General features: G+C 34.8%; 2 protein-coding genes across 6 annotated transcripts; one reads left to right on the forward strand and one right to left on the reverse strand.

Moving 5' to 3' along the window:
• The first annotated feature begins 3265 nt into the window (after positions 1-3265).
• On the forward strand, positions 3266-18950 carry LOC136808814 (uncharacterized). 5 transcript variants are annotated; one of them, XR_010846921.1, is made up of 3 exons: positions 3266-3474; positions 3856-3915; positions 11820-12104. XR_010846921.1 is itself a non-coding variant. In XM_067065357.1 (3 exons), the coding sequence occupies exons 2-3, from the start codon at positions 3911-3913 to the stop codon at positions 18855-18857; spliced, it is 894 nt and encodes a 297-aa protein (XP_066921458.1). In that variant the 5' UTR covers positions 3278-3474; positions 3856-3910; the 3' UTR covers positions 18858-18950. The 5 variants fall into 5 exon arrangements, 3 of the variants coding, with proteins under 3 accessions (XP_066921458.1, XP_066921460.1, XP_066921457.1); XR_010846920.1 differs by lacking the exon at positions 11820-12104 and adding an exon at positions 7608-7973 and having other exon boundaries at positions 3269-3474; XM_067065357.1 differs by lacking the exon at positions 11820-12104 and adding an exon at positions 17969-18950 and having other exon boundaries at positions 3278-3474.
• On the reverse strand, positions 3918-6071 carry LOC136808815 (uncharacterized). The gene is made up of 3 exons (XM_067065360.1): positions 5864-6071; positions 5028-5232; positions 3918-4297 (listed from the first exon to the last, which is right to left on the reverse strand). The coding sequence occupies exons 2-3, from the start codon at positions 5226-5228 to the stop codon at positions 4043-4045; spliced, it is 456 nt and encodes a 151-aa protein (XP_066921461.1). The 5' UTR covers positions 5229-5232; positions 5864-6071; the 3' UTR covers positions 3918-4042.
• Positions 18951-25036: the final 6086 nt, after the last annotated feature.

Below are 25036 nucleotides of genomic sequence, written 5' to 3' on the forward strand. Positions count from 1 at the left end.
CTCTTCTAAAACTCGAAAATTTAATCAGCACCGCGGGATTTTTTCGAATTAATACATGCACCGAGAGAGATTTGCTACTACACTAACCTGCTAGCAATTTATCTGGCACCCAGATGGGGAAATTTTCATCCGACACGCTAAAGCTCTGAAGGTCGGGAAAATTTTCAACATCTGGAAGGTTTACATTACGAAATTTTGCGAAACCGCGTCAAGAATTTTGCAGCGGGAAGTCTGTAACCCAGCCCTCGTTTTCGGGGATTGGCGGGTTCAACCGAAATATTTCTACCTTTACGGACAAGAGCTGTTGAACCCGACTGAGAATGCGGCACATCAAAGGTCGACTATCATTCCTCTCCGATGGGAAATTGGCCCGCTCCCTTTAGAGCTTAAGCGTGGGTAACTGCCAATCCGCCATCGGAATATCAGATAAGCTAGCAATATATCACGATCGTAATCTAGCGGATTTTCACACATCAAAGGAGTGTAATCAAGGAATTATTATACATTGGATATATATAACTGATTTTTGCTGATTTTTCATGTTCTAACCATTGAGTTTCAAGCCTGAAGGGCTAGAGGCGAAACTTGAACCCTTATCAGGCAAGAGAAATTGAAGTACTTTAGGCGTACAAACTTTCGCGAGCAGAAACTTTCGCGAGGACGAAAAATCGCGAAATTCACGACATTTACTTTCGCGAATTTAACGAAAAATATTTTTCGCGAGCATAAACTTTCGCGAATCAAGACGTAAAATTGAGAATTTTCACATGAAAAAATGGCTTAGAGACACAAATACTTCTTGGGTTGGCTTGAAACATTTGTCCTTTGACTTATTAGTCTTTTAGCAGGCTAAAAAGTGCCATAAAAGTTACATTTTATTCAAAGTTTGAAGTTTTACAGATTTTATATTTTGTCAAGAATTTTTTGTGAGCATAAACTTTCGCGAATGGCCCTTCCTAGAATTTTTAAAGACATTTACTTTCGCGAAAAGGGCCAAAATTCGCGAAAATCGCGAAAGTTTCTGCTCGCGAAAGTTTCTACGCCTAAAGTAATTTATTTCCCATCCAAAACGCGCATAGAACGCGCCGTAATTCTAGTTGATATATCCCCTTCACGACCGCATCATTAGATAAAACGCCCTGAATGCAAGATAGTAAGAAATTTAATCTGCTTTTCCCGAAGCTCGACTAAATTCTATTCAAACAATTTAGTATCATTGTGATGAGAATTTTTTAGGCAACAAAATGGTTTAAAATTTGTTACTTCACACTGAAAGTTTAGAGATCAATCCGTCAAAAACGAACAACGAACAACGTAAATTCACTTTTATGATTGTAGCATATAGAAACCAGCCGTCTTTTCTTGAACTTTTTCTGAACAACTAATCAAAGTTAAAACAAAAATGTTTTCAATAGAAACGACCAGAACACTTTGGTAAAAAAATTCGCAAATTTTAATCAGTCAGCACTCGAAAGCGACTTTAGCGGCTGAAGCCCAGGTATGAAATGGTGATACCTTGAATAGTTGCTGAAACCCCGGGTTGAGAAAGACAAATGTTGTTGCAGGGTCTCTAGAGCCATGGCGAGAATGACAGTTAGCCTACCTTAGTGGTGGATCTACTATATATGTCACTTTTAAAAAACTTTAGTGGCGGATCTGAGGGGGCTCAAAATTTATGACGGAGAGTGACCATAACTATTGATCAAATAAACAATATCCGTCATAAACTTTGAGCCCATCTTCTCAAATTAGCTTGAAATTCAAAGTATGGGCAGCAGTCCTGACCGTAGTGGTATATACTAAATATATCCCAAGTCTCCATTAAGAATTAGCCGTGTTTCAATTTTATCATAGCATGATTTTCCAGGCTAGAGTTTATCTTTTTTATACCTGAATAAAAAGTTGAAATATTTCATCCGATAAACTAAGTAAAAAACAAACTCAGTAACGCTTCAAATATCGCATCTTGTAGTGGCTAAATTTTCCCTTTTTTAAGACCCAGTTTATTATTCTCCAAACTAGAAAAATCATATCTAAAAACTCATCTACGATTTGCTTTTAAGTACTCTGTACCAGAGTGTACCTCACGATTATCGTAGCGTAGTTCACTCTGTGCGCATTGTCTGTTTGATAAAAGTTTTTCCGTACGGAGACCTCTGCGATGAAGTATAATTTTGAAATAAAATGGCCGCCAAAGTACGACAATTGTAAACAAAAGGGATGGGGTCCATTGAGGGTCACTTTCTAAGCATGTTTTGGCTACTTTTTTAATGTTTTTGAACCAAACTAAAAGCTGAAAAGTAACGAAGACAAATTCAAAATTGTCTAACAGAAAACTATTTTCCAATTACCCTATTTTTCCATGTAGTCCGCCAAAGAAAAATACAAACATTTTAATTACAAAAGTTATGCCAACAAAACAAGCTATAGCCACTCTACATAGATCGAATGCCGTAAAAGTAATACTGAATTTGAACATAAAAACATGCAGAGATACTCTGAGTATATTTTTTTGCAAAGAACTGAAGTTAAAATCACTTTAAAAACAAGATTCCAGTCAAGCAACTTCTCTCTCATGTTCGTGAACTCAAAGATCCAATATGTAAACAAAAAACATTCGATTTGTGCAAAAAGAGTTATTTTGCAATAGAATGTCTTCATGTACAGCTCTTATTTATTCCAATTATTAAAAAATAAAGAAGTCAGTTTTGTTATGAAAACAATTTTTTTCGACAAAATTCTATACTTTCTGACAACTCTGACGGCTATTTTGTCTTATCGCCTCCGATTTCTCGCCGACTTTTTCTCCAACAGCACTCCATCGTAGCGGTTGGTTTGAAAAATCTCAAACCAGAAAAGACAATGACAACAGACCCTCTACGGCAATGAATTTTGAAATTAGCCGTAGATATTGGGTTTGTGTACAGACAAGCTTTTAAGAAGTTTTAGATAATTTAATAACTGAAATGTATGTTAAGGGCTCTGACCATAGTGAATTTTGATATTTTGTCATTGTACAAAATATAAATGTCTGCCTGATGTAGACGACAAAACTTTGACATTTTCTGTTGTGCCAACTATCCTTGATCGACCTTTATCGAGTTACGGAGAGACGTTTTTGGGGTGGAAGGACAAATAAATAGTTTGCTTTTTAATGGTCATGATAGCGTCTATCAGTAAAATCAGAAAGTGGTGCAAGTGTCTCTGGGTACGAGATTGGGTGCTCGAGTTATAGAGTTTCGAGATTTGAAGGTTCGAATTATAGAGAGTTGTAATAGAAATTCTTTCTTTTTATAAACAGGTGCATTCGACCATCCCTTCTTGAAAATGCACGATGAGACATTGAAAGGGAGAGGTAGAGGTGTTACGTCATCAGCATCATCAAATGAGATTTGTAAATCCACAGCTGCTTTAACATTGCAAGAGAAAGAAGCCAGAGATATGGATTTCTTCGAACAGAGATATCAAGAACGGGTAAGTTGTATAAACTACAATCATGTTTGTGAAAAATCAGAGGAAATTTACCGAAATTAGTTCCCATCATATTGATGCAAATAAACAATGCCATATGGCATATGAAAAAACAAACTGATTTGGCGTTCCTTCCTCGAATAACTAGCAAAAACATTTTTTTAGGCCTATGTCCTTATTAATTTCAACCATAATGTTTTAAAAAAACTGGAAGCCAATTCTATTTCAAGAAAAGTTCGAACACCTCTCTGGTGGAATATATATCTCTATCAGATTTCTTTGAAAATGATCGATTTTTCTATTGGGGGGGGGGGGGGTTGACCAAAGAGGATCAAGACTTTAGCGTTGACCAAGGACATATTTTTCATTTGTTCGACTTTATAGAGAAAACAAGAAAGAGAGGCGGCAAGGAAAAGAGTTGACAAAAGAAGATGAACGGATGCTGTAAGTCAAATAAAACTCTTCTTTCTTCCACAATAGTGACCTAAAAAATCCTAATAATATCTATTCCATTGAAAGGAGCTAAAAACTCTGGAAAGTACTTCTCATTCTGAATGTGATATTTTTGATTTTATCCCCGATCTAATCTTTCTCTATCCCGTTCTACTTTCTCGCGTGTTCGATCACGACCGCCATTGTTACGTTCTCTATTCCGATCGGAACCACTTCTTCGGTTCGAAGACATCCGATTCATCCGTTCTTCATCGCGTTTTGCTTTCTCGTGCGCGCGTCTTCTTGCGTGCTCTTCGCGTTCTTTCCGCTCGCGTGCAATGCGCTCACCGACTTCCGTTGCTCGATCCAAGTTGTCGCTTGCTTGATCGGTTTTCTGAAATTAAAAATTGGGTACTAGATTAGTTTGGGTTTTGACCATGGTAATGTGCTTTGAAGCCATTAACTCTTTCAACACATTTATCTGTATTGTAGAAAAGGTAACAATTAAGAGAAGTTAATAACTTAACGGTAGAAAATTCGTTGGTAAAAGGTGATGACGAAATGAGGAAATATTTTGACGACGAAATTTCTAATGATAAGGTATTTTAACTAACGCAAAGAAATTAATGCGCTAACTAAAAATGATTTTTCAGTATCGGATCTGTTTTCTAAAAATATTCAAAATCCATTACCGTATACCTTATCGGGGAAAAATGTGACGAAAATTTTGAGGGGGTGACGAAATTTTCCTCCGACGAATGTTTTCCCCGATGTTTTATCACCCGACCAAAACTGTTACCCGATTCTTTAAACCCCAACAAAAATCAAATTCTAATTTTTTACACCTTTGTTAACCGAAATTAGTGCTTTAAATGTCGAATTACAAGATCTTTTTTCGAGCTAGTGAAGGAAACCATTTCATTTGGACAATTTAGCTTGGTGAAAGTCACTAAATTGTAAATTTCGTCGGGAAAAAGTGACGAATTTAAAATTTTTGTCGGGGGAAAGTGAAGAAAATGCCTCATTCTACGGTATGACAAATGTAAAAATAAACTCTGGTACAGGTCGGAATCTAAAGCTCTATGAATATCGAGGTCAATTTAATAATAACGATAGCCACGAACCTTTCGATTGTTTGGGGGTCGAGTCTTTTTCAATTTTTCAAAAAGTTTCTTAAGCAAGCCTTTAAAAGGTTTTGCTTCTACAGTCTGCAGCAATAGTGTTGAAGGCGGGCCATAATTCTCATCGCTACCAAGGTAATAAAGTCCGTCTTGTAGAACCAGAATGAAACACACTGCAAACAATAGGTTGATGATACCTCGCATTTTTCTAAAAATGTAATTACATCATATAAGGGTAGAGCATTCGGCACTACAAGGTTGTGTTTTGGTTTATGGTCTAACAAAGGAACTTTACGTTGACTTGTATGCACATACATGCTTTTTTTTATAAGAATAGTGTACTTTCGATGAGGGTCAAGTATTCTTAAGAAATTGCCAAAATTGAGGGTGAAATATTCTTAACGTATTCTTACTTTTTTAGACTTTTTTGCAAACATTAGAAATGATCAATTTGAGAGTTTTGGACTTTTGAGTGAACATTTGGGCTAAAATTACATTAACCAAATACAAAATGAATGTATTCTTATCAAATCCTGTGAAATTCAGCCTAGAGGATATTCTTAGCGAATTCTTACGATTTGGCAGATTTTCACCCTGATATTCTTATAGAAGATATTCTTATAAAAAAAGCGTGTATTAGCCTAGTAGCGTGTTTATGTCAATGGTAAATAACAATAAACAAACAAACAAACAAACAAACAAACTAGAACTTGGAAAATTGTTTTGGTTAACTCTCTGCTTAGTACGGGGAGAAAAAGTGGCATCCTCCCGTGTACCTTTGAATAGATGTCAACTGAAAAGGGAGCCTAGCCATCTCTTGCATGCTAAAATATACTTACATATCTTCTTTTTATGTAGCTTGTTCGATTTATTTTCCAAACTCTATTCAAAATCCAAAATGTCTTTTCGTCCTGGTGATTGGTTGATGAATGTTGACATTTCAAATCCGATGCTTTTATACTCTTATAGAACGTTCGATAGCTTTGCAGCGAGAGTTTTTGTCTGTCGGTGGTGGAGGAGGTTTAAGGTGTCTTAAATATGGCATTTTGAGCAGTGAATCTGTTTTCCATCTCATGACTTTTTCCATTTATCTCTGGATCAAATTCTACGAATGGAAGTGAATCATCATTGATTTGGTATTCGCTTTCGTCATTTCAGCTCTGTAGTTGACCCTTGTTGAAACGAGAAAAAAATGCTCTGAAACTTAGTCTGAATCAGCTAATATTGAAACCCGATACAGCCCTTTGGTGTCTGTTGTTATACAAATACATTTTTGTATACTGTATCCGTTTTTTATAAGAACAAACTATATAAAAGCTCAAGGTTTCGATAGCCAAAATACTAAGAATAAATTAAGAACATTTAAAGGCTTGGCGGACACCCCGAACAACCCAAACTACCCCCGGACAGAGCAAATTTACCCACGGACAAGGCAAATTTTTCGATAACCCCCCCCCCCGGACAATATATCCTCCACCTCCACCCCCATGTACGGACATTTTCTGGAAGAGCCCAATCTTATGTTATGTCCATTTATCAAGCGTTCTCTGGTTTCTTTTTCTCTTTCTTTTTTTCCAATGTTTCAGCGTTCTTACAAAAAAAGTGCTGAATCATGATTGTAGAGGTTCATGTTTACGTCATCAAAATGACGTCATCTCTAACACCTCTCTATAAACTCAAAAGAATTAGCAAGCTCGATGACAATGTCATACGAAACTTTTAGAGCCGACTCAATTCGAAATTCTATAACTCGAATCCTTCCATAACTCGAACAATTTGTCTTGTCCCGCGTAGGCTGTTTATTTTATTCAGTTGAGCTTTAATCTGAAAACAGCTGAAAATGTCAACCAAGAAAAGTGAAGTTTTCGATATTCTGCGCGTTGAAAATGTCGGATTGTGAATCTACCTTATTGGAACTAATTTTCGCGGGAACTAATTTTTGCGGTCGAAAAAAAATATCCGGAAAATTGTATTTCGCGGTTTTTAATTTTCGCGGTTTTTTCCATTCTGGAATTTTCGCGGGTTTTAATTTTCGTGGTTTTGCCCTTTTTTGGACAAATTTCTTTCATTTTCCTAGGGATTTTTCAAATTTTTCGATAAAATTGGAAAAAATTGTATTTTGCGGGAATTAATTTTCGCGGTTTTCAGCTCTCAAAATTTTTCGCGGGATCAAATTTTCGCGATTTTGACGAAAAACCGCGAAAAACGCTAAAATTAAAACCCGCGAAAATTAGTTCCAATAAGGTATCACTTTTTTTGTTTTCACGTGGTATTTTGCTCAAGATCTGACGATATATTTTACTCTCAATCCGACGTTCGTGTAAAAATCACGCCGGTCACATAGGTAGAAAATAATATTTCATTTTTCTTAAAACTCAATGATTGACATCATGATATAACATAGTTTGTATATTATAAAACGTAATATGTTGCGCGGCGGAAAATAGAGTCTGAGACAACATCTACCCCCGAAAAAAACTCCCGTCTTCACGTTTGTTCCTCTTAGATGAAACTCGTCTTAGACTATAGCATAGTCTAGTTTCAACCTTTTTGATTTAAACTACTTTTCTGGATTTTTTACAGAACGGATTTCCACGTTGCGTTACAACGACCATGTATTGTAACGAAGTTTGGCTTGATTGGTTTGATGGTTTTAATTTCTCTTATCGTAGGGGGGGGTCCAAAATTACACTTTTTGAGTTTAACCGTCTTTTTTAAATTAATTTTTCATGTTGATTCAGAATTATAACTCCTTTCAAATACAATGATTCCGTACCCATTGCACATTGAAAAGTTGATAATTGTTTTTAGGAAAGCCTTAATTATTTAAGGTTAAGTTAAAATTAAAATCACTAGGCTATGTAGATAGCTAATTCATTTTTCTTGACGAATACAGGGTTCATTCATTCTCCTTGACGAATACAGGGTTCATCCATTTTCCTTGAGGAATACAAGGTTAATCTTTTCTCCTACAGGGTCCATCCATTTTCCTAGAGGTATACAGGGTTCATTCATTTTCCTTGAGGTATACAGGGTTCATCCATTTTCCTTGAGGAATACAAGGTTAATCCTTTTTCCTACAGGGTTCATTCATTTTCCTTGAGGAATACAGGGTTCATCCATTTTCCTTGAGGAATACAGGTTTCATCAATTTTCCTTGAGGTATACAGGGTTCATTCATTTTCCTTGAGGAATACAGAGTTCATTTTATTCCTTGACGAATACAGGGTTCGTCCATTTTCCTTGAGGAATAAAGGGTTCATTCATTTTCCTTGAGGAATACAGGGTACATTCATTTTCCTTGAGGAATACAGGGTACATCCATTTTCCTTGAGGAATAAAGGGTTCATTCATTTTCCTTGAGGAATACAGGGTACATTCATTTTCCTTGAGGAATACAAGGCTCGTCTATTCTCCTTGAGGAATACAGGGTTCATGGAATTTTTCATATAATTTTAATTCAAAATTTTAATCAACTTCTCAAAGAACCCTTGTTTGAACAGACAGTCATATTTGTAGAAGTCCTTAATAATTAACACCAATAATATTGTAATTAAATCAACAGCTTAAAGGTCTAATTTATTTTTAAAAAGCATTAGTTCATCAAATCAAGCAAGTACTTAAGGGATTGATAAAACAATAGCGCCTTTCGATTGGTTCGATAAACAACTATTTGAATGTAGGATTTTCAGATTCTATCTATTCGGTAAAAGGTCTATACATCCTTATGATTTTCATTGTAACTTATCCTTCTGAACGATGATATACGGCATGTTAAAGCCAATATCACTTTTGAATGTCCAATGCGGATAATCATTGCATTTGGAAGAAGTTTACTAGCTCAGGATATTTTTAACAATTTGATTTTTGATTTTTACAACTTTGATTATATTCTAAGCAGACAAATTAAATGCAGCTCAGTCCATGGGGTTGGATCAGTGGATAAAGTACTCAAAACTCTTTGTAATAAGGAATGTATAACCAGATGTTTTGATAAATGGAATCCAAGTACAAGAATCTCCTTTCAAAAATATTGATTTTTGCACATTTTTAGTAGGGTAGGATATACGCAAAAACCGATTTGAAATTCGGAATCAACATGAAAATCTGATCTAAAACAAGTTGTTATCATTAAATTTTTCATTCAAAGCTCATTCAAATTCGAACATTTTCAAATTATCAATTTTCCTTGGTTTCAAAGATTTTAGTATAAAAAAACAGCCTCCCATACCAGGCCAAGGGTGAGAGCTATGACAAAACGAATTTCAAATTCGGAATCAGCATGAAAAACTGATTTAAAAAAGATATCACGTCACTAGAAAGCTATTCAAAATGGAAAATTTCAAAAACATTGACTTTTGGCGGTCTTGGACGGTTTTCTGAAAAAAGAGATCTCTGGTAGCCGCCCAGGGGTAAGAGATATGGAAAAACGGATTTTGAATTCGGCATCAGCATGAAAAATCAATTTAAAGAAGATGGTTAAACATAAAAATGTCCTTTTTCAATCATTTTTGGACCCCCCCCCTACATCGCTTTATTTAGCTATTCCATATATATTTGTACGCTTACAACCTAAATAAGATAACATTAAGGGTAAAGGCTTTACTGGCAAACTGTCGAAGGTATTGATTTTTTTAATATACTTAAAAGCACTTTCACTTGATATTCCCTTTTGTGGGAAATATTCTTTACCCCCTGAATATCTACTACCCTCATAGGCGGTTTTATACCATATCGAACTTATCAGAATGAAGAGATTTGTTATCGTAATTTCATTGTCTTTTTAACGAGGGTTGCACTTCTTCGCATGTTTCCGACGTAGTTGCTCTATTGTCTTAAAATCCGTCAGTGGCCTGTTGGGTGAAAGTTTTTTGTAAAAAAGACAGGGCTTTGAAGACACATTCTCACTGGCTATTAATATCTGGTGGTGAAATCGACTCGTGCTGGCTAATTGCTCTGTTATTAATAAAAATGCCCTCTTTTCTCCTAATAAGTTTGGTGGGGGGACCCACCATGAAATAATGAATACACAATAAATGAAATACACAAGAAGCACTTAATTTTTAGAACGATAAAATGTAATTTTTGATAATCAAAATAATCTAGAATCCGCGTGTCTATGTAAATACAATTATTTTAATTTGTAAATAATTAACTAAATTTGGAGATTCTAATATGGTAATAACTAAATGACTTTTTATCAAAATTGATTGGTACTATTGTTCTATTGTTCTATTGTTCTATACATACATTATTAGAGGTTTGCTCTTACATAAGTGTTCCCTCGAGTGTTCTCGTTTCATATCAGACACATATTTCATATCGGGACAGTGTCCGCCTATTGTTATATTATGCTGATATAAGCAAAAAAATGTTTTTCTTTTCATCTTTCTGGCCAATCTTGCTCCGCACATCAGTGTCAATCCAATATGAAAAAGAATGATAAAAATTAACAGAAGCATTTTTTATTTTTGTTAAAAATTTATTACAAGACGTTTCGATGCTCTCCGAGCATCATCCTCAGTTAAAATGACTTATCCTCATTTTAACTGAGGATGATGCTCGGAGAGCATCGAAACGTCTTGTAATAAATTTTTAACAAAAATAAAAAATGCTTCTGTTAATTTTTATCATTAAGTTTCTGGCCCGATTGAACATATTTTTACAATATGAAAAAGCTTGTGAATTAAAATTGATGAGTAAGCAAATGATATCACTCTTATTTAAAAACAAAATCTTTAAGTTCGTCGATAAAAAATTTTGCAACTTCGGCATAAAAGCAGCGTTATCATTAGCTGTTAAAGGGACATAAAAGTAGTAAAATGTAAACATTGTGCGAAACACGTGTCATTAAAGAGAACAATTAAAATCACGTGTCCAAAATAAAATTGTAAAACAATTGAAACAATCAAAATTAGCCATATTTGTTTTTATTTTGTATCCCGCTACATAAGGTTTGTTTACAAATTACGAGAGTACTTTTATGTCCCTTTAAAAATCTTAGTATCTAAACAATGAACATTTCCAACTTTGAGGTAAAGATTTTGATACAAAATTGATGAGTAATACTTTAGAGCTGTTAATTGCTGATTTTTTTATTCTCTTTTTTTCTGACATTTCAGTAAAACATTTTAATGTCGCCGAAATACATGTTTTTTATAAGAACATCCAAAACTTTTGAAGCCTTCGAATGTTCTTAGCTTTTTGAATTTTTTGAACATTTTGGCCATCGAAGCCTTATATTCTTATATAGTTTGTTCTTATAAAAAAGCGTGTATTTCATTGATATCACCGCCAAGACATCAACCAAGGGATCCCAACGTCATGTTATCATCCAGTCCGACCTTATGTTACGATCAAGGTCAACTTGCAGATGCTGTCCATCGTTGTGAGCAAAGGAGATAGTATAAGTGAAATCGAACTGGGTTGAACTGGGATGTTTTCCACCGTGACCCAAGAAACTTCAGGTAAGAACAAAAAGACGGATGGATATTTGTGTCATTCTTGTCTTGATTAAGACACCCCCTGTGTGACAGATCCGGTGGAACCCTAGCTCCACTGGCAAATTTCAGCCCCACAGGAAAATCCCCGTTTGAATTTAAAGGATAAGATGACCCTTCTACATTGGATATTTTGACTCTGGAACAATAGAATTTTGAGCTTTTTCTATTTCTAACTTTTCATCCCCACTGTGGGAAAAAACTATATTGCCGGAGCTGTGAGACAGGTGTATTAAGCATTTTGAGGCTAATTAAGGCATGGGAATGACTCATCCTCGTCTTTTTTTTGTTATAGGGTCGTCAAGTCCAGGAGGTCATCTCGACATGACGTGTGGAGAGAAAATCTACGTTTTAAATGCAAGCGTTTCATTGAGGAAAATTATTGATTATTATGCAGTAACAGGAACAGATTAATCATAGAAACTCACCACTGTTTTAATGGAATTTATTATGAATTAAGAAGCTTAATGCGTTGAAACAAATAATCAACCGGAATTGAAATACTTAAGCTTGAAATGCCAATGTCTCTTGAACGAACTAATTTAATCCGCCTTTAGACGAAATACATAAAAAATGAGAAACCCCGTAAACGGACAAATATTTGTTTGATTTTCCTGTGATGATACCGACGAACAAACAAATCACTCCCTAGATACCCAGGATTTTTAGAGAATGGCTCGACTTCACTTTACTTTGCCTGAAACATACATCCCTTTAGAGCTTCAGCGTGGTGTACAAAAAACAATCACAACCTGATCTCAGGTTACCAGGATAGGGCTTTAAAGATACATTCTCAATGGTTACTGATTTCTGATGGCGTACCAATGCTGCTAATTGCTCTGTTATTAATGAAAATGCACTTTTTTCACCACTTTGCTCTCATACATTTTTGGTATTTGGGTGACAGATAAAATGGACTTTCCCTTTGAAAATTTTGAGATAAGGGTCTCTTCTTCTGTCATGATTAAATGTCGAAAGAATTGCAAAAAATGCCTGCTATTCCGAAAATTTGAGGGGGGATGGGCATGAAATAAAACACACAAGATGCACTTAAGTTTTGAAAATTTTTGATAATCAAAATAATCTAGAGCCTGCGTGTGTATGCAAGTACTCATTTCTGAAAATTAATAAAAAAAATTAATAGGTTCTATTGTTCTTCTATTCATACTGTTTCTAGACTGATTCCTGGATTATCGACAGTTGATCGACAAAAAATTTTGCAACTTCGGCATAAAAGTTGCGTTATAATTAGCTCTTAAATAGACAAAATCATCTAGCAATCATTGAGCAATTTATGACTGACTGCAACTGGTTAAGCAGGTTTCTAAAAACCGGTTTCAGCTTTCCCAGCTCTTATACATTCATCAACGTTCATCTAACGTTATATGGACCTTGTGATAAGATAATTAGACAAACGTCCGCCACCTTTCATAAAATAAAGATTACCTTTTCTCGTTCAAAAATACTCAAAACAGCATAAGAAAGTATTTTCTTTCATCTCGAATTTTCATTTCCCTATTGTTGTTTTCTATACCAAAATATTCCACCCAACCTCTTTATCCTCTTGACATACACAGTTGGTATTTTTATCTTTGAATTAGCTATTTTATTAAAGCGTTCATAACGCCATTAAGGCGTAAAGAAGGTGTGACGAGGTTGGATTATCGTGACTTGACAAAAAGCAGTCTAACTGTAAAATTGTTAAAAAGGTTTTCCTCTATCTTCTTAAGGCAGATTTTTGGCGAACAAAAGTTTGAATTTCATAAGTCAGCCCTTACTTTGACTATTTTCTCTTCCAATTCTTAACAAAGCACATTTCGAAGACCTCAAAACGTACGCATAGGAGCCACATCCTGCCGGTTTACAATGTTGATTCGACGCAATTTGTTAACAGATCCCCGTGTTTTGTCTTTTAGCAAGTCTGAATACGTTTGACCTACACTATTTTTTCTTTTTTAGAACATAATTTTATAAGAACAATGAGACTCAAAAGTGCCAAGAAATGAGAATAATTTAAGAACAACCCTCAGCCTGGAATGGCTGAATTATGGGCAAATAGTAGTAGCAGTATATTCATCTGGTAGCTGTCGGTGAAGCCAGAAATGAGGGAGTCTTTTCTATTTTCGCTAGACCTGGGAGATCGAATGCAGAGGTGGAGCGCCACACCCACTCTCAGGTCTTAGTAACTTACCGCCTAGATCAGATTACCCAACCTAAGCTACTCATCCGCTGAGTTGGCAGTGACCGGGGATCAAACCCACATGACCCTTAGATTGTAAGACGAACGCTTTACCGATTGAAATACCCGGTCACTTATGGGCAAACTAAGGGTAAAAATAGGGTATTAATCTAGAAATAACCCAAATTAAAACAGATAACAATAAGTTGAGGCTAAAACTGTCATAAAAAAGTACAGTCGAGCCTCAACAAAAAATTTGCTGGTTCTTATATAAAGAGTGTTATCATACATGTTTTTTTATAAGCATATGAAGGCTCAGATTTGCAGAATTCCTAAGCATAACATGAGCATATATGTCAGCCTAAAATATTTTTCCAGTTGTCATTTTTATCTGTTTTAAAAAGTTTGGTAGAGGTCAAGTAAAAAATAGACATTCCAAGGCTAGCTACATTCCACTGCTCCCAAAATCTGAACAAATTTTTACAAAATTTCTGAAATTTCATTAAAAACTTGGGTCAGGGTGAATCATAAGCATAATTCTTAAGCATATAATAAGCATAAACTATGCCTGGATGAGAACTTAAGCATACACGAGCCTGACCAAGGGGCATACACTTGCTTATAAAAAAAACATGTAGTTATTTAAAAAAAGGGTGACTCTAGAATTATCAAATCCACCTTTGCCACACCTCAGATTTGCCTTACTTTTCAAATCCTAATCTATTCTTATGCAATACATAAAAAACCTTTTGAAAGAAAAAACCTGTTTGACCGATAGTCGAAGGAAAATGGCTGAAATGACCTCATAGTGTTCTAAATCAATCACTTATGATTGTTTTTTAATGGTGGATTTTAGGATTAAGTAGTCTTAATTAGGTATTAATAACATTTTAATTATATTAAAGCCATTATCGGGGCACAGCCTGTTCTTACTTGTGTTCTTACTATATTTATTGATGAATATTTCGAAGTGTCCCATAAAGTTCCATGTAAGTTTTTATTTTTGTAAGACTCACGCCCATTGGCTCATAAAGTAATTATAACAATAACCTTGCAAAAATTGAATGCTCTGGAAGGTACCGTAGAAATTGTATAAAAAGGAACCAAATGCTTTTATAAGACGCACGACTTACTCAAATCGTCTGTTCATACTTTACTTCAACCAAGTTTAAAGGTAAGTTTTTATTTCTTAACTTTTTTGTAATTCCCAAAGTTTTGCCTGCTTTTAAGAAAAGGAACTTTGGCGGAACTTTTGGGTTTTATTTCACCCCCTTACGGAATTAAAAAACAATCCACATTTCAAGTACAATTAATGTAACAGCTATGGCTTTCTTTGGATGATTTCAAATTTCTTCCAGTCTAATTTATTCCGCCGATCCGATTGACACTTTTATAAACTTCCACCAACATAAACTGGCAATTTCGGCGTATGAATTGACTCACAATTAGTATTCTTCAAAATTTCTTCATACTCTTGTCTCCCAAATAGACCGGAAAAGCAGGGGGGTGGGAAAATTTTCTAAATTCTAATAAGCGGGGGGGGGGTTGGGATAAAAGGGGGTAATTTGAAGACAGAATTTTTTTAACTGATATCAATTTCAACAACAAAAAAGAAAATTTTAACAAAAGTTTAATCTCGAATAATCTAATATTAATATTAAACTTTCGAATTTAATTAGCGGGGGTTCTAATATAAGAGGCGGGGGGGGGTGGATTTGTTTCTCTCTTAACAATTAGCGGGGGGCGTCTATTCGGGAGACAAGAGTAATTGCAATTTGAGGAATTATCCTTTAGCCCTACAATATGTTCCGTTCATAAGGTTGTGAGCCAATTTACTGCAGAACATCCAGATAAGAGGACAATATATCTAAAAGCAGATAAAATAAAACTATTGAACCATAAATCAGCTTGGTCTTGAATCAAAAACGACCTAATCCTAAAGATAGTTTTTGTTTTCTGGGAGGCCGTTTTACAAATATCCTAAATACACACCAAGACTTTAAGCGCTTTCATATTTCGATAATTATATTAGCATTCTTTGTACCCGGAAACCGTAACACGCCCATTGGCTCATAACGATAACTTTGCAAAGATTGACTGCTTTGAAAGAAGAATTAGCTTAGAAATTGTATAAAAAGGAATCAAAAGGGGCATTCAAGTTCCCTTCGAAAAGTAAATGCTTTTATGAGACGCACAACTTACTCAAATCGTCTTCTCTTACTTTACTTCAACCAAGTTTAAGCGTAAATTTTTATTTCCACTTAACTTTTTATTTCACCACCTTACGGAATGCAAAAAAGCCCACATTCCAAGCACTCTTAATATAACAGCTTTGAGATTTCAGGGGGTTGAATCGTTTTGGACAGCCCCGTAAAACACACTGTTTACTAGTATAAAAGGGGTACGAATGTCAGTTTCCCAGATGAAACGAATTGTTTTTAGATTGACGTTATGTATGTTAAATAGTCGTTGAAACAACGTTGTGTGCCAGCTTGACCAAGTCATGTGAGGATATGAAGTACCTTGTGTGTTTAAATATTAAAAATTATACTACTGACATGCAAAATTGATCAAAGAACCTTCAGTCATTTTCAGTCATATGATTTCTACACAAAATATTTTAATTAATAAATTCATCAGAGCTTGGTTCTTTGTGAATGAGATAAATCATGTATTTTTCATACCTTTATTTAGCTTATTGTGGGATATTTTCAAATTAATAATTAAATTTACATCAATGAACTCTCAATATGTATGGAAGTATTTTACTAATTTTTTTACTATAAAACCTTTTGCACTTTTCCTAAAAATCTTCAAAAAACGATTTTACTACGGGAAGAACGTTTGCACTGAAAAAAAAGTCTTTAAAGAATTTTCCTTTATTCAAAAATATTTTCGAGATGGGACGGCAAACTCAAAGGTTAGTTTTACTTCAATTTTCCTTACATGAGAACCAATTTTATCGGCCATAATTTTAACTCTCACTTTAATTTGAAGTGTTCAAAATATACTGGTCTCGTTCGAATTATATGAATCACTCCCTTCTCACAGATCCGGTCAAATTATTTCAGCCAGTGGTGATAAAAATGACGGGATGATGATGGGGATTGATATTCCCATATTTTTTATGATATGGATTTCAATTTTTTTCGTTTTCAAGTCAGAAAATTCATTGGGGAGTGAAATATAGTAAATACTTTGCATCGAGGATTGGTTTATTTGATTATTTTCTGTTGGGATATAAATTGGAGTATAATTTTCCACCAGGGACTATATTTTGGTAAATTTTTCCGATGGGAAGGGGTCCCAATGGGTCTGTGAGAAGGAGGTGTTATAAAATATCTTATATGCGGAACATTTTGTAAGTAACTTTGCATCTATCTGCTCCTGAAGTACAATTATATGAATGCATCACCGAAAGGTGAGAATTTCAAAAATTACAGGGAAAAAGCTGGTTTTAAGCCCCCTTTTGCTTTATTTAAAGAAATAGAGCATATTCAAAAACATCTTAGCCTTTATTTTCTGGTTGTTAAGAGAAAATGTGCACGTATACAAAAACATTCCATAAAAAGAATAATTTATAATAAAAAGTGTCCCAAGGAATAACTATAATGTCATATTATGTCAACGTTCATTCAAATATTACTATTGAAAAACCTACTGTCTTATCTCTAATCTGCTTAATCTCGAAATAGATCTTATATTATGTTTTTATGAGTATTACATATATAAATTGAATAGAATATACACCCGGGGGGGTACTAGGGTTGGCGAATGAGGGGTATGTGCGGTCGGGACCTTCGAAAACCGACCCTTAGAGAGACTTTTTTAATTTTTTTTTTCGATTTTTGAAAAAAGTCATACCCTTAGAGAGACTTTATTACAATTTTTTTTCGATTTTTGAAAAAAGCCATACCCTTAGAGAGACTTTATTACAATTTTTTCTCTGGAAATCAAAAAATTTCCTAAAAATCCTGAAGTTTCGGACCCTTAGAGAGACTAATTTAAAACTTTTAGATTTTTCCGACCCTTAGAGAGACTTTGAAAGGTGAAAAAACCGACCCTTACGGTCCGCACATACCCATCATCCATTTTTGCTTAGTACCCCCCCCCCGGAAATACACAGAAGTTTCACTTTCTGTCACTCTACCTTTGCCACGCCAATAATATATACTGCAAACTTTCGCGAGAAAGGTCTGATTAGTAATTGGAGGGAATAAAATAAAGCACATCATCATGAGACTTTCAACATGTTTACTTTACAGAGTTTCAAGTGCATTGAGAATGCGTTTCGGAGTCGTGGTAACAGATGATGATCCACTCTGGGGTGGAGAGAAAGGCGTCGGTGATTACATCATTAAAAGATTCGAAGGAAGAAACTCCTCCCGAGATGAGTTTACAGCCATTCACGGCGTCAGTGGTCAATTACCGGACAAAAAGGATATTATTACATATGATGGTTTCATATTCACTGGATCACACCACTCCGTTAACGATGATTCACCCTGGATGCGACGTCTTGAAGTTTTCATCCGCAACGCGTATCAGACGTCACAGGAATTCGGCCGCCCTCGCATGGTTGGTATTTGCTTCGGTCATCAGTTGATTGCCAAAGCCTTAGGAGGACACATCGGTGGCAATCCAGACAAGAAATTCAACTTCGGTAGCATTGATATTAATGTTGATGAAGGTTTTCTTAGCAATGATTTTGCAACTCAGGTTTCCTTTAAAAAGCGTAGAAAATCCTCTATTACGATGATGAAATTTCACGGTGAATGTGTTTTAGAGGCGCCCAAGATTGCAAGACTTATCGGCTCATCAGAACAATGTAAGAATGAGATCCTAATGTATGGTAACACAGTACTGACCACGCAAGGTCATCCAGAGTATACCAAAAATGTAATGGCGTTAACAAACTCTAAGATCATGTCACGTATCGGGCGTCTCGATGAAGACGAAATCAAACGGAATCTTGATCAGATTGTAAATGATGATGCGGAGAATTGTACTGACATGGTGAACGCATTTCTTCACCACATGCCGTTATCTATTAATGATCGAATGTCAAATCTAGCAATCACTGGTAAGAACCAGAAGAAGAATGCGACATCCAAACGAGCAATGTTCAAACGTACGGAAACAATTGCTGCATGATTGATAACTTAATTTGAAAAATGACAATTATGAATTAATCTTAAAGTTGATATTTAATTGTATAGATAGCACAGATATCTCCACGCAGACAAACTTTCAATCGTCTTCGTTATCACGGGAGTTAAGGTCTAGCCGAAGAAGCGGTGATTCGAACCAAAAAGTGACCCATTGGTCTTCAATATATCCACTAACTTTTTACCCTGGAGCCGATAAATTTTCCACTCACTTTAGATTTTGTTCTCCCCTGAATGAAAAAGTTACACCGGTTACTAGGACATTTAATGTGTTTAACCTATTTATATGACAGAAATATGTATGATGGATACAGAAGCCAGGGGTCGAAAAATATACAAACTTAGGATTTTGACTTTTCGTTTTTTTTTTGCATAAGTACTTGTTTTAGGTTTTAACTTCTTTCGAAAATATGTAGGTCAAAACTTTTTTTACTAGTAGTAGTGCTGCGATATTTAAGGGGTGGTTTTATTTTAAGCAGCTTTACATGAGTTTGTTTAGTTATAGCTTAGCGCATATTGAAATTTCTTTTCTAAATTTAGCGAATTTTTGAGCTATTTTGTACTCTTTTTGCTACCTTTGTACATAGCTAAACGCTAGCTTAAGAGACTTTTTATATAGCTAAATTTCTTAAAATTTATCTTCTAAGTTTTGTTTGAAAGGTTGTAAGTAGAACTGACAACTGTTAAAAAAGGGAAAAATTGACAATAATGTCAATAATTGAGCAACTACGGTTTTTTATCTCACCTTAATATTTTTACCCCTTAAGGTATTGCATTCTTGGTCTCAGTTTAGTCTAATGATTTCGCGGGCCCGGATCTCCTATTTCTTTGAAGTTTAGTTTAATGCTTTTTCCACAACCCCTCCTCCTTTGCCCTGCTTCTGAGAGTCACTAAAAAATAATAATGCTGAAAGATAAAATTGACAAAAAAAACATTAATTAAATAAAGATATTTATTTTCATAAAAAATTTGACAAAAAATTAAAGCAATAAAACGGTAGACCATATCAAAAGAACTCAACCTTTGAAAACTAAATTTAATTCTAAACGACGAATCCAAACTTGCCTGGATATGATAATTCACCTCTGTCTCACAGCAAAAGTAAAACTTTTTCCCACAGCGGGATAAAACTTTCAATCAAAATCCCAATGGGGACAACAATTATATTGCTCCTAACTTGAAAAATCAAGTTGGGGTGGTTTTGGAGTGCAATTTTTTACATTGAATTTTGGATAGGGATGAAATAAAAGTCAATTTCCCAGTGGGGCTGAAATCGAAGAGTATTTTTCCCATCAGGGCCTAAATTTTTGGCCAAATTTTTCAAGCGGGTCTGTGACACAGGGGTAATAATTCTCCTCCCTTGAAGGATTATACTACATTAGGCAGCCGAGTTTGACCAAAATGTTAGAAGCGAAAATATTGGCCAGGAGAAACTGATATGAATCTACAAATTTATATGTTAATAAAATCTAGATATAATGAAGTAATAAAATAAAGAACTATATAAAAATATTTGAATGCTTCAAAAATTGGTACAAAAATATAAAATGGTATGTATAGATATAATTGATATGAATTTAAAAGTGTACATGGTACTAAAATGTTCTAAACTGCATAAAATGTTCAAAATGCTACAAAAATTAATACACTAATATGAAATGGTATTGATAAAAAAGATATTGTCTTCATGGAAGATAAAAATTTAAAAAAATTAAAGAATGTTTGATTTTGTGTTTTCACTTACAATCAAGGAGAAAAAAAGGAAATTACATCTAGGGCAGGGGGGTCATATGGTCCGTCCCACGGCATGTACCGCCATGTATGTTTTTTGTGACCCTTGAAATGCACTGTAAGGGTGCACTTTTTATAGAGTGCACTATATGGGACTTCTTTCAGCTGGATACACTGTATAAGGGCGTGTGTTTGGAACAGCTGAATTGCAAGGCTGACAGTAAAAATCTGATAAATCATTATAGTTTTGACTTAAACCCATTTTGATTAGTTTTGCACATTTTATCGGCATCTCAGGCTCATTTTCGTGTGGTTTCAGCAAAATAGGACATGAAATAAAACTACAATGTAAAGGTGAGAAATATTCAGTAAAAGGGTTTTTTGGCGGTACATGCCGTCGTTTAGAAATCAAGTCCCCCCGCATTACGTTTAACAGATATCCCAAAACTACAAATTTCAAAAAATGAAGAAATAACCAAAATTCTCAGTAGATTTCGACACAAATTCTAACGTTTAGCTCTGATCCTATAAATTCGCCAATAATCGATGTAACATATCAATGATTTTCTTCTTGGTAGGTTGAACGACAGTTTTAGAAGGTTTTCTGGAAAGTTGTTCGAAAATATCGGATTTTGATTTCATCTGGTGATAGATCCAAATCAGTTGATTCACAACCACATATGCTTGATTTTGTACAGTATTTTCATGTGGGCTCAAACAATTAGGACGGTTGACCAATGTGGAATCGAATTTGTAGACATAATTGTTTGTATCAAAGGATGTGTTATTACTTTGTATTCCCTTTTGATTGAGCGCCTGTGGAGAGATCAAGATCAAGATTTTAAACTAAAATCGGAGGAAGACCTTGTCCAAAAGAGCTTTTATAAGAACATTCAAATTTGTTAAGAAATTGGATGTTTTTTTGCCACCGCAGGGAGCCTAAAGCGACCGAGGATGGCATTCATAGCTTCACGCCTAAGGATAGTTGGACAAATAGCTCTCTTGTCACTCTTCTTACTCGGTTAAATGGTAGCCTGGTATTATGTATTTAATTTGGCACGCTCTAGTCTCTATTGTTTTATCATCATCAAAAAGATATTTCCGGAGTTAAATGATTACCCATTTTGAAAGCTTAGTTTGTCTTTTTCTTATCCTAAAGAATTAATGAATCTAGGAAATTCCCTTTTTTGGGAAATTTCATTTTTTATACCACAAGTAGTTATTGAGCGCTCCGCGTAGCTTAAAAAATCACTCTACACAAAGCATTTGAATAGTTATGTCATTAAACAAACGTGCACTTCAGTAAAATAACAGATGAGAGCAGTACCCTTAGATACACATTACACGGTTTTTATAGAAAACCAATAAGTTATAGCTCTGGCCGGGCTGCTCTGAATTTTGTAAGTTTCTGAGGAGTAGACAGACATATTAAATAAAATCGAAATCAGTACTTCTCAATGATTTATAAAATCTGAGGTTCAGATTGTTCTTAAATTGTTCTTAGGTTTTTGCCAAATTTCAGCCTTGTATTTTTATAAAATTGTTCTTATAAAATAGCGTGTAAGGCAAGGCACGGATGTCACTCTATGTAAACGCCAAAAAAAAATGGGCTTTACTTTTGAAACTATAACTGTAAATCATTTCCCTTGACACATTTGTTTGCATTTGAATACTGAATTTTGTCTCAGATCAGATGAGAAGTCAAAAATTACTGTAGGGCTAATACCATTCCTTTTGAAAGAAAATTCAACTCTATGTGTTCGTTTTGCTGCGGTGGCACTTTTAATGAAAGGTATGGCTAGCTTAGTTTTAAGCCTAAAAATGTTCATAACATGTTCTTATTTTCACCTATTTAATGAGTACTTTTGTCCTTTTTCTTGAAAGAAATGGCTGTTTTAGAGTCCGCGATTCCTTTGAAGATTCTTAACTTGTTTTTAATATTTTGGCCATCGAAGCCTTATGTTTTTATATGGTTTGTTCTTATGAAAAGGACATGCTCAAAGAGAAAATTTACTTACTTTACTTTACTTACTGACCAATAATGAGGTGTACCGCGTATGGAAAATAGGCCCTATTTAAATTGGAATTTTTACGAAAATTGCAAAGCACCAACCTTGAAACAAGCTAAATTTTTGGACCTACCCCGGTGGGGTGGAGGTCCTATAAATTAACCTTTGTGCGTCCGTCTGTCCGTCCGTTCGTTATTAGCTTTCCTCGTGATTGGCTCATTAGTTTTTTCTGATTTTTTTGCACAAAGATGTGTAACTATAAACCCTCGAATGTGATGGAGCCCGATTTTCGAAAAAAAACATTTTTGGGCAAATTTGGGCCAAAAAACGGCTAAAAAACGGGTCTTTTGGACTTTGTGAAAAATTGGATCGTCAACTTTTTCTGATTTTTTTGCATGAAAGTAGGGTATCATCATAGGTAAAAGATGGCTGAAGCAGATTTTTTCAAAAAAAAACTTTTGGCTCAAAAAAACGCATGTTTATCTATAAGAATCACTATTAATAAGCAAACATCATTGTTTTTAGTTAAATTACTCAATTTGTTTATGAGATAGATGTTTTTTTTTTTGCTCATGAGGGCTTACTTTTGAAGAATGTGTGTGTTTAGACATGAAATTTTGGTTGCTTGGCGTGTTTTTATAGAAAAACTGGCCAAATTCGATATTTATTTATAAGCACATTATCAATTACCTAGGTATTAGCTTTTCTCGAGATTGGCTCTTTGATTCTTTATGATTTTTTGCACAAAGATGCATAACTATAAACCCTCGAATGTGACGGAGCCTGACTTTCAAAAAAAAAAATTGGGGGGCAGATTTGGGCCAAAAAACAGCTAAAGAACGGGTTTTTTGGCCTTTCCTCACAAAGTCTTGAATATGAAGAATGTTTCAAGAGCATGAAATTTTGGTTTTTAAACGTTTTTTTATAAGAAACAAACCACTAATTTTAATAGATCGTCACTATTTGTGTTCTGAATGATTGTTTAATGGTCACGCTCACGTAGATATCAATTATATATGTGTTAAATGCATAACTAGGTAGGTCCATAAAAGTATCACTTGTTCTTTTTTCGTATGATTTTTGTGACTGTACCTGTCCGCCATTGGCACATATCTGTGCCACTTTATTCTAAGTAACCAAACCCGTGGTGAACCACCGGACGATTCACATATTCATATCTTTTGTTGCCTTAAGTACACTAAGAAGACGTCAAAATCTGGGAATTTCAATTCAAGCAGTTAATTAATCACTGTTGAAAAGGTTAAAAACAAAAATGAATTTAATTAGCTACAATTATTTCAATCCAATTTCCAGGAATAGATTTCAAATCGATTTTCATATTTAAATATGATGAAACATGCTTGTTTAGCGTTTTCTGAGAATGAATTGAAATTTTCCACACTTCTTTCCCCGTTTTTGTTCCTGCTTCCTTCACTATTTACATGAAAAATACAAACCACTGGGACTTTTTCGCCTGGCGAGGTTCCCCTGAAGGTATGCAGGTGGGGGAGTGAATGACTTGTATTCCCCCGTCAAGGTACTCTACGATCCCGAATAAATGTCCCCAACTGGTCATTAATTTTCAAAGAATTTTCAGACCCCCTCCTTCTCTTATTAGTCCTGTAGTAGGATAGCTATCTTTTTTCATTCCTGGAAAAACTTTCTCATTGTTTGTTTACAACAGAAAAAGGCCAGGACTGCGTTGCTTGGTACGTATGAAAGTATCTTCAAACTTGCTAGGTGATCAATTTCAAGCCAGTCGTGTGTTGCCCACGTATTTGTACCGAGCCAGAAAATAAAACCCAACCTCTATTAGAGCCTAGGGTAATATGGTGTTTTTTCTAACAAGTTGACAACGGATTTTATAAACAAACTTACTCTTTTTTCATTCAGTAATGTCAATTGTATTTCAATCAAGGATTTTCTCAATTCATTCATACTAGTTGTTCGGTCTTGAGAACTTGTAATGATGACGTGGCGACTAAGATTCCCAATCTCTTTATGTAAAGCTATTGTTATCTCCAAACTTCTGGTTATGAAATCGATATCCTGTGTGAAAAAGTGGAAAAGTTAATATGTTTGACTCAAATATTAAGCAGTTATTGGACAAAGTCGAATCCTATATGCAAAAATATTGGGCGTGCGCCGAGTCCAATATCTTTTCTCGTAGCCCAATATTTTTCATATTGAACGAGACTGCGTCCAAATAAATGGTTTATTATCCGTTCATCGCTAAAATATTTCTCGTTTTCAAACATAATTCCAATTTATATGCTCGTAAATCTGGTTTCTTGGTAGTTTTTTATTCAAAAGTCTTATTTTTATTTTGTGACGTAACGTCAAAAAGAGGATGCTCAATTGTCATTGAACTCGTTGTGTGACGTCAATTTTTGAAATATGTAGCCTCCATGGAAGCTATATATTC

The sequence above is a fragment of the Clytia hemisphaerica genome, unplaced genomic scaffold (genome assembly GCF_902728285.1).
Source record: "Clytia hemisphaerica strain Z4C2 unplaced genomic scaffold, Clytia hemisphaerica genome assembly, whole genome shotgun sequence".
Classification (NCBI taxonomy): domain Eukaryota; kingdom Metazoa; phylum Cnidaria; class Hydrozoa; order Leptothecata; family Clytiidae; genus Clytia; species Clytia hemisphaerica.

Coding starts and splice junctions, on each gene's coding strand:
- LOC136808815 (XM_067065360.1), bottom strand. CDS start 5,228: ATGCGAGGTATCATCAACCTATTGTTTGCAGTGTGTTTCATTCTGGTT. Junction 4,298..5,027: donor GACCCCCAAACAATCGAAAG/GTTCGTGGCTAT, acceptor TTTTAATTTCAG/AAAACCGATCAAGCAAGCGA.
- LOC136808814 (XM_067065356.1), top strand. CDS start 16,604: ATGGGACGGCAAACTCAAAG. Junction 16,624..17,968: donor ATGGGACGGCAAACTCAAAG/GTTAGTTTTACT, acceptor TTTACTTTACAG/AGTTTCAAGTGCATTGAGAA.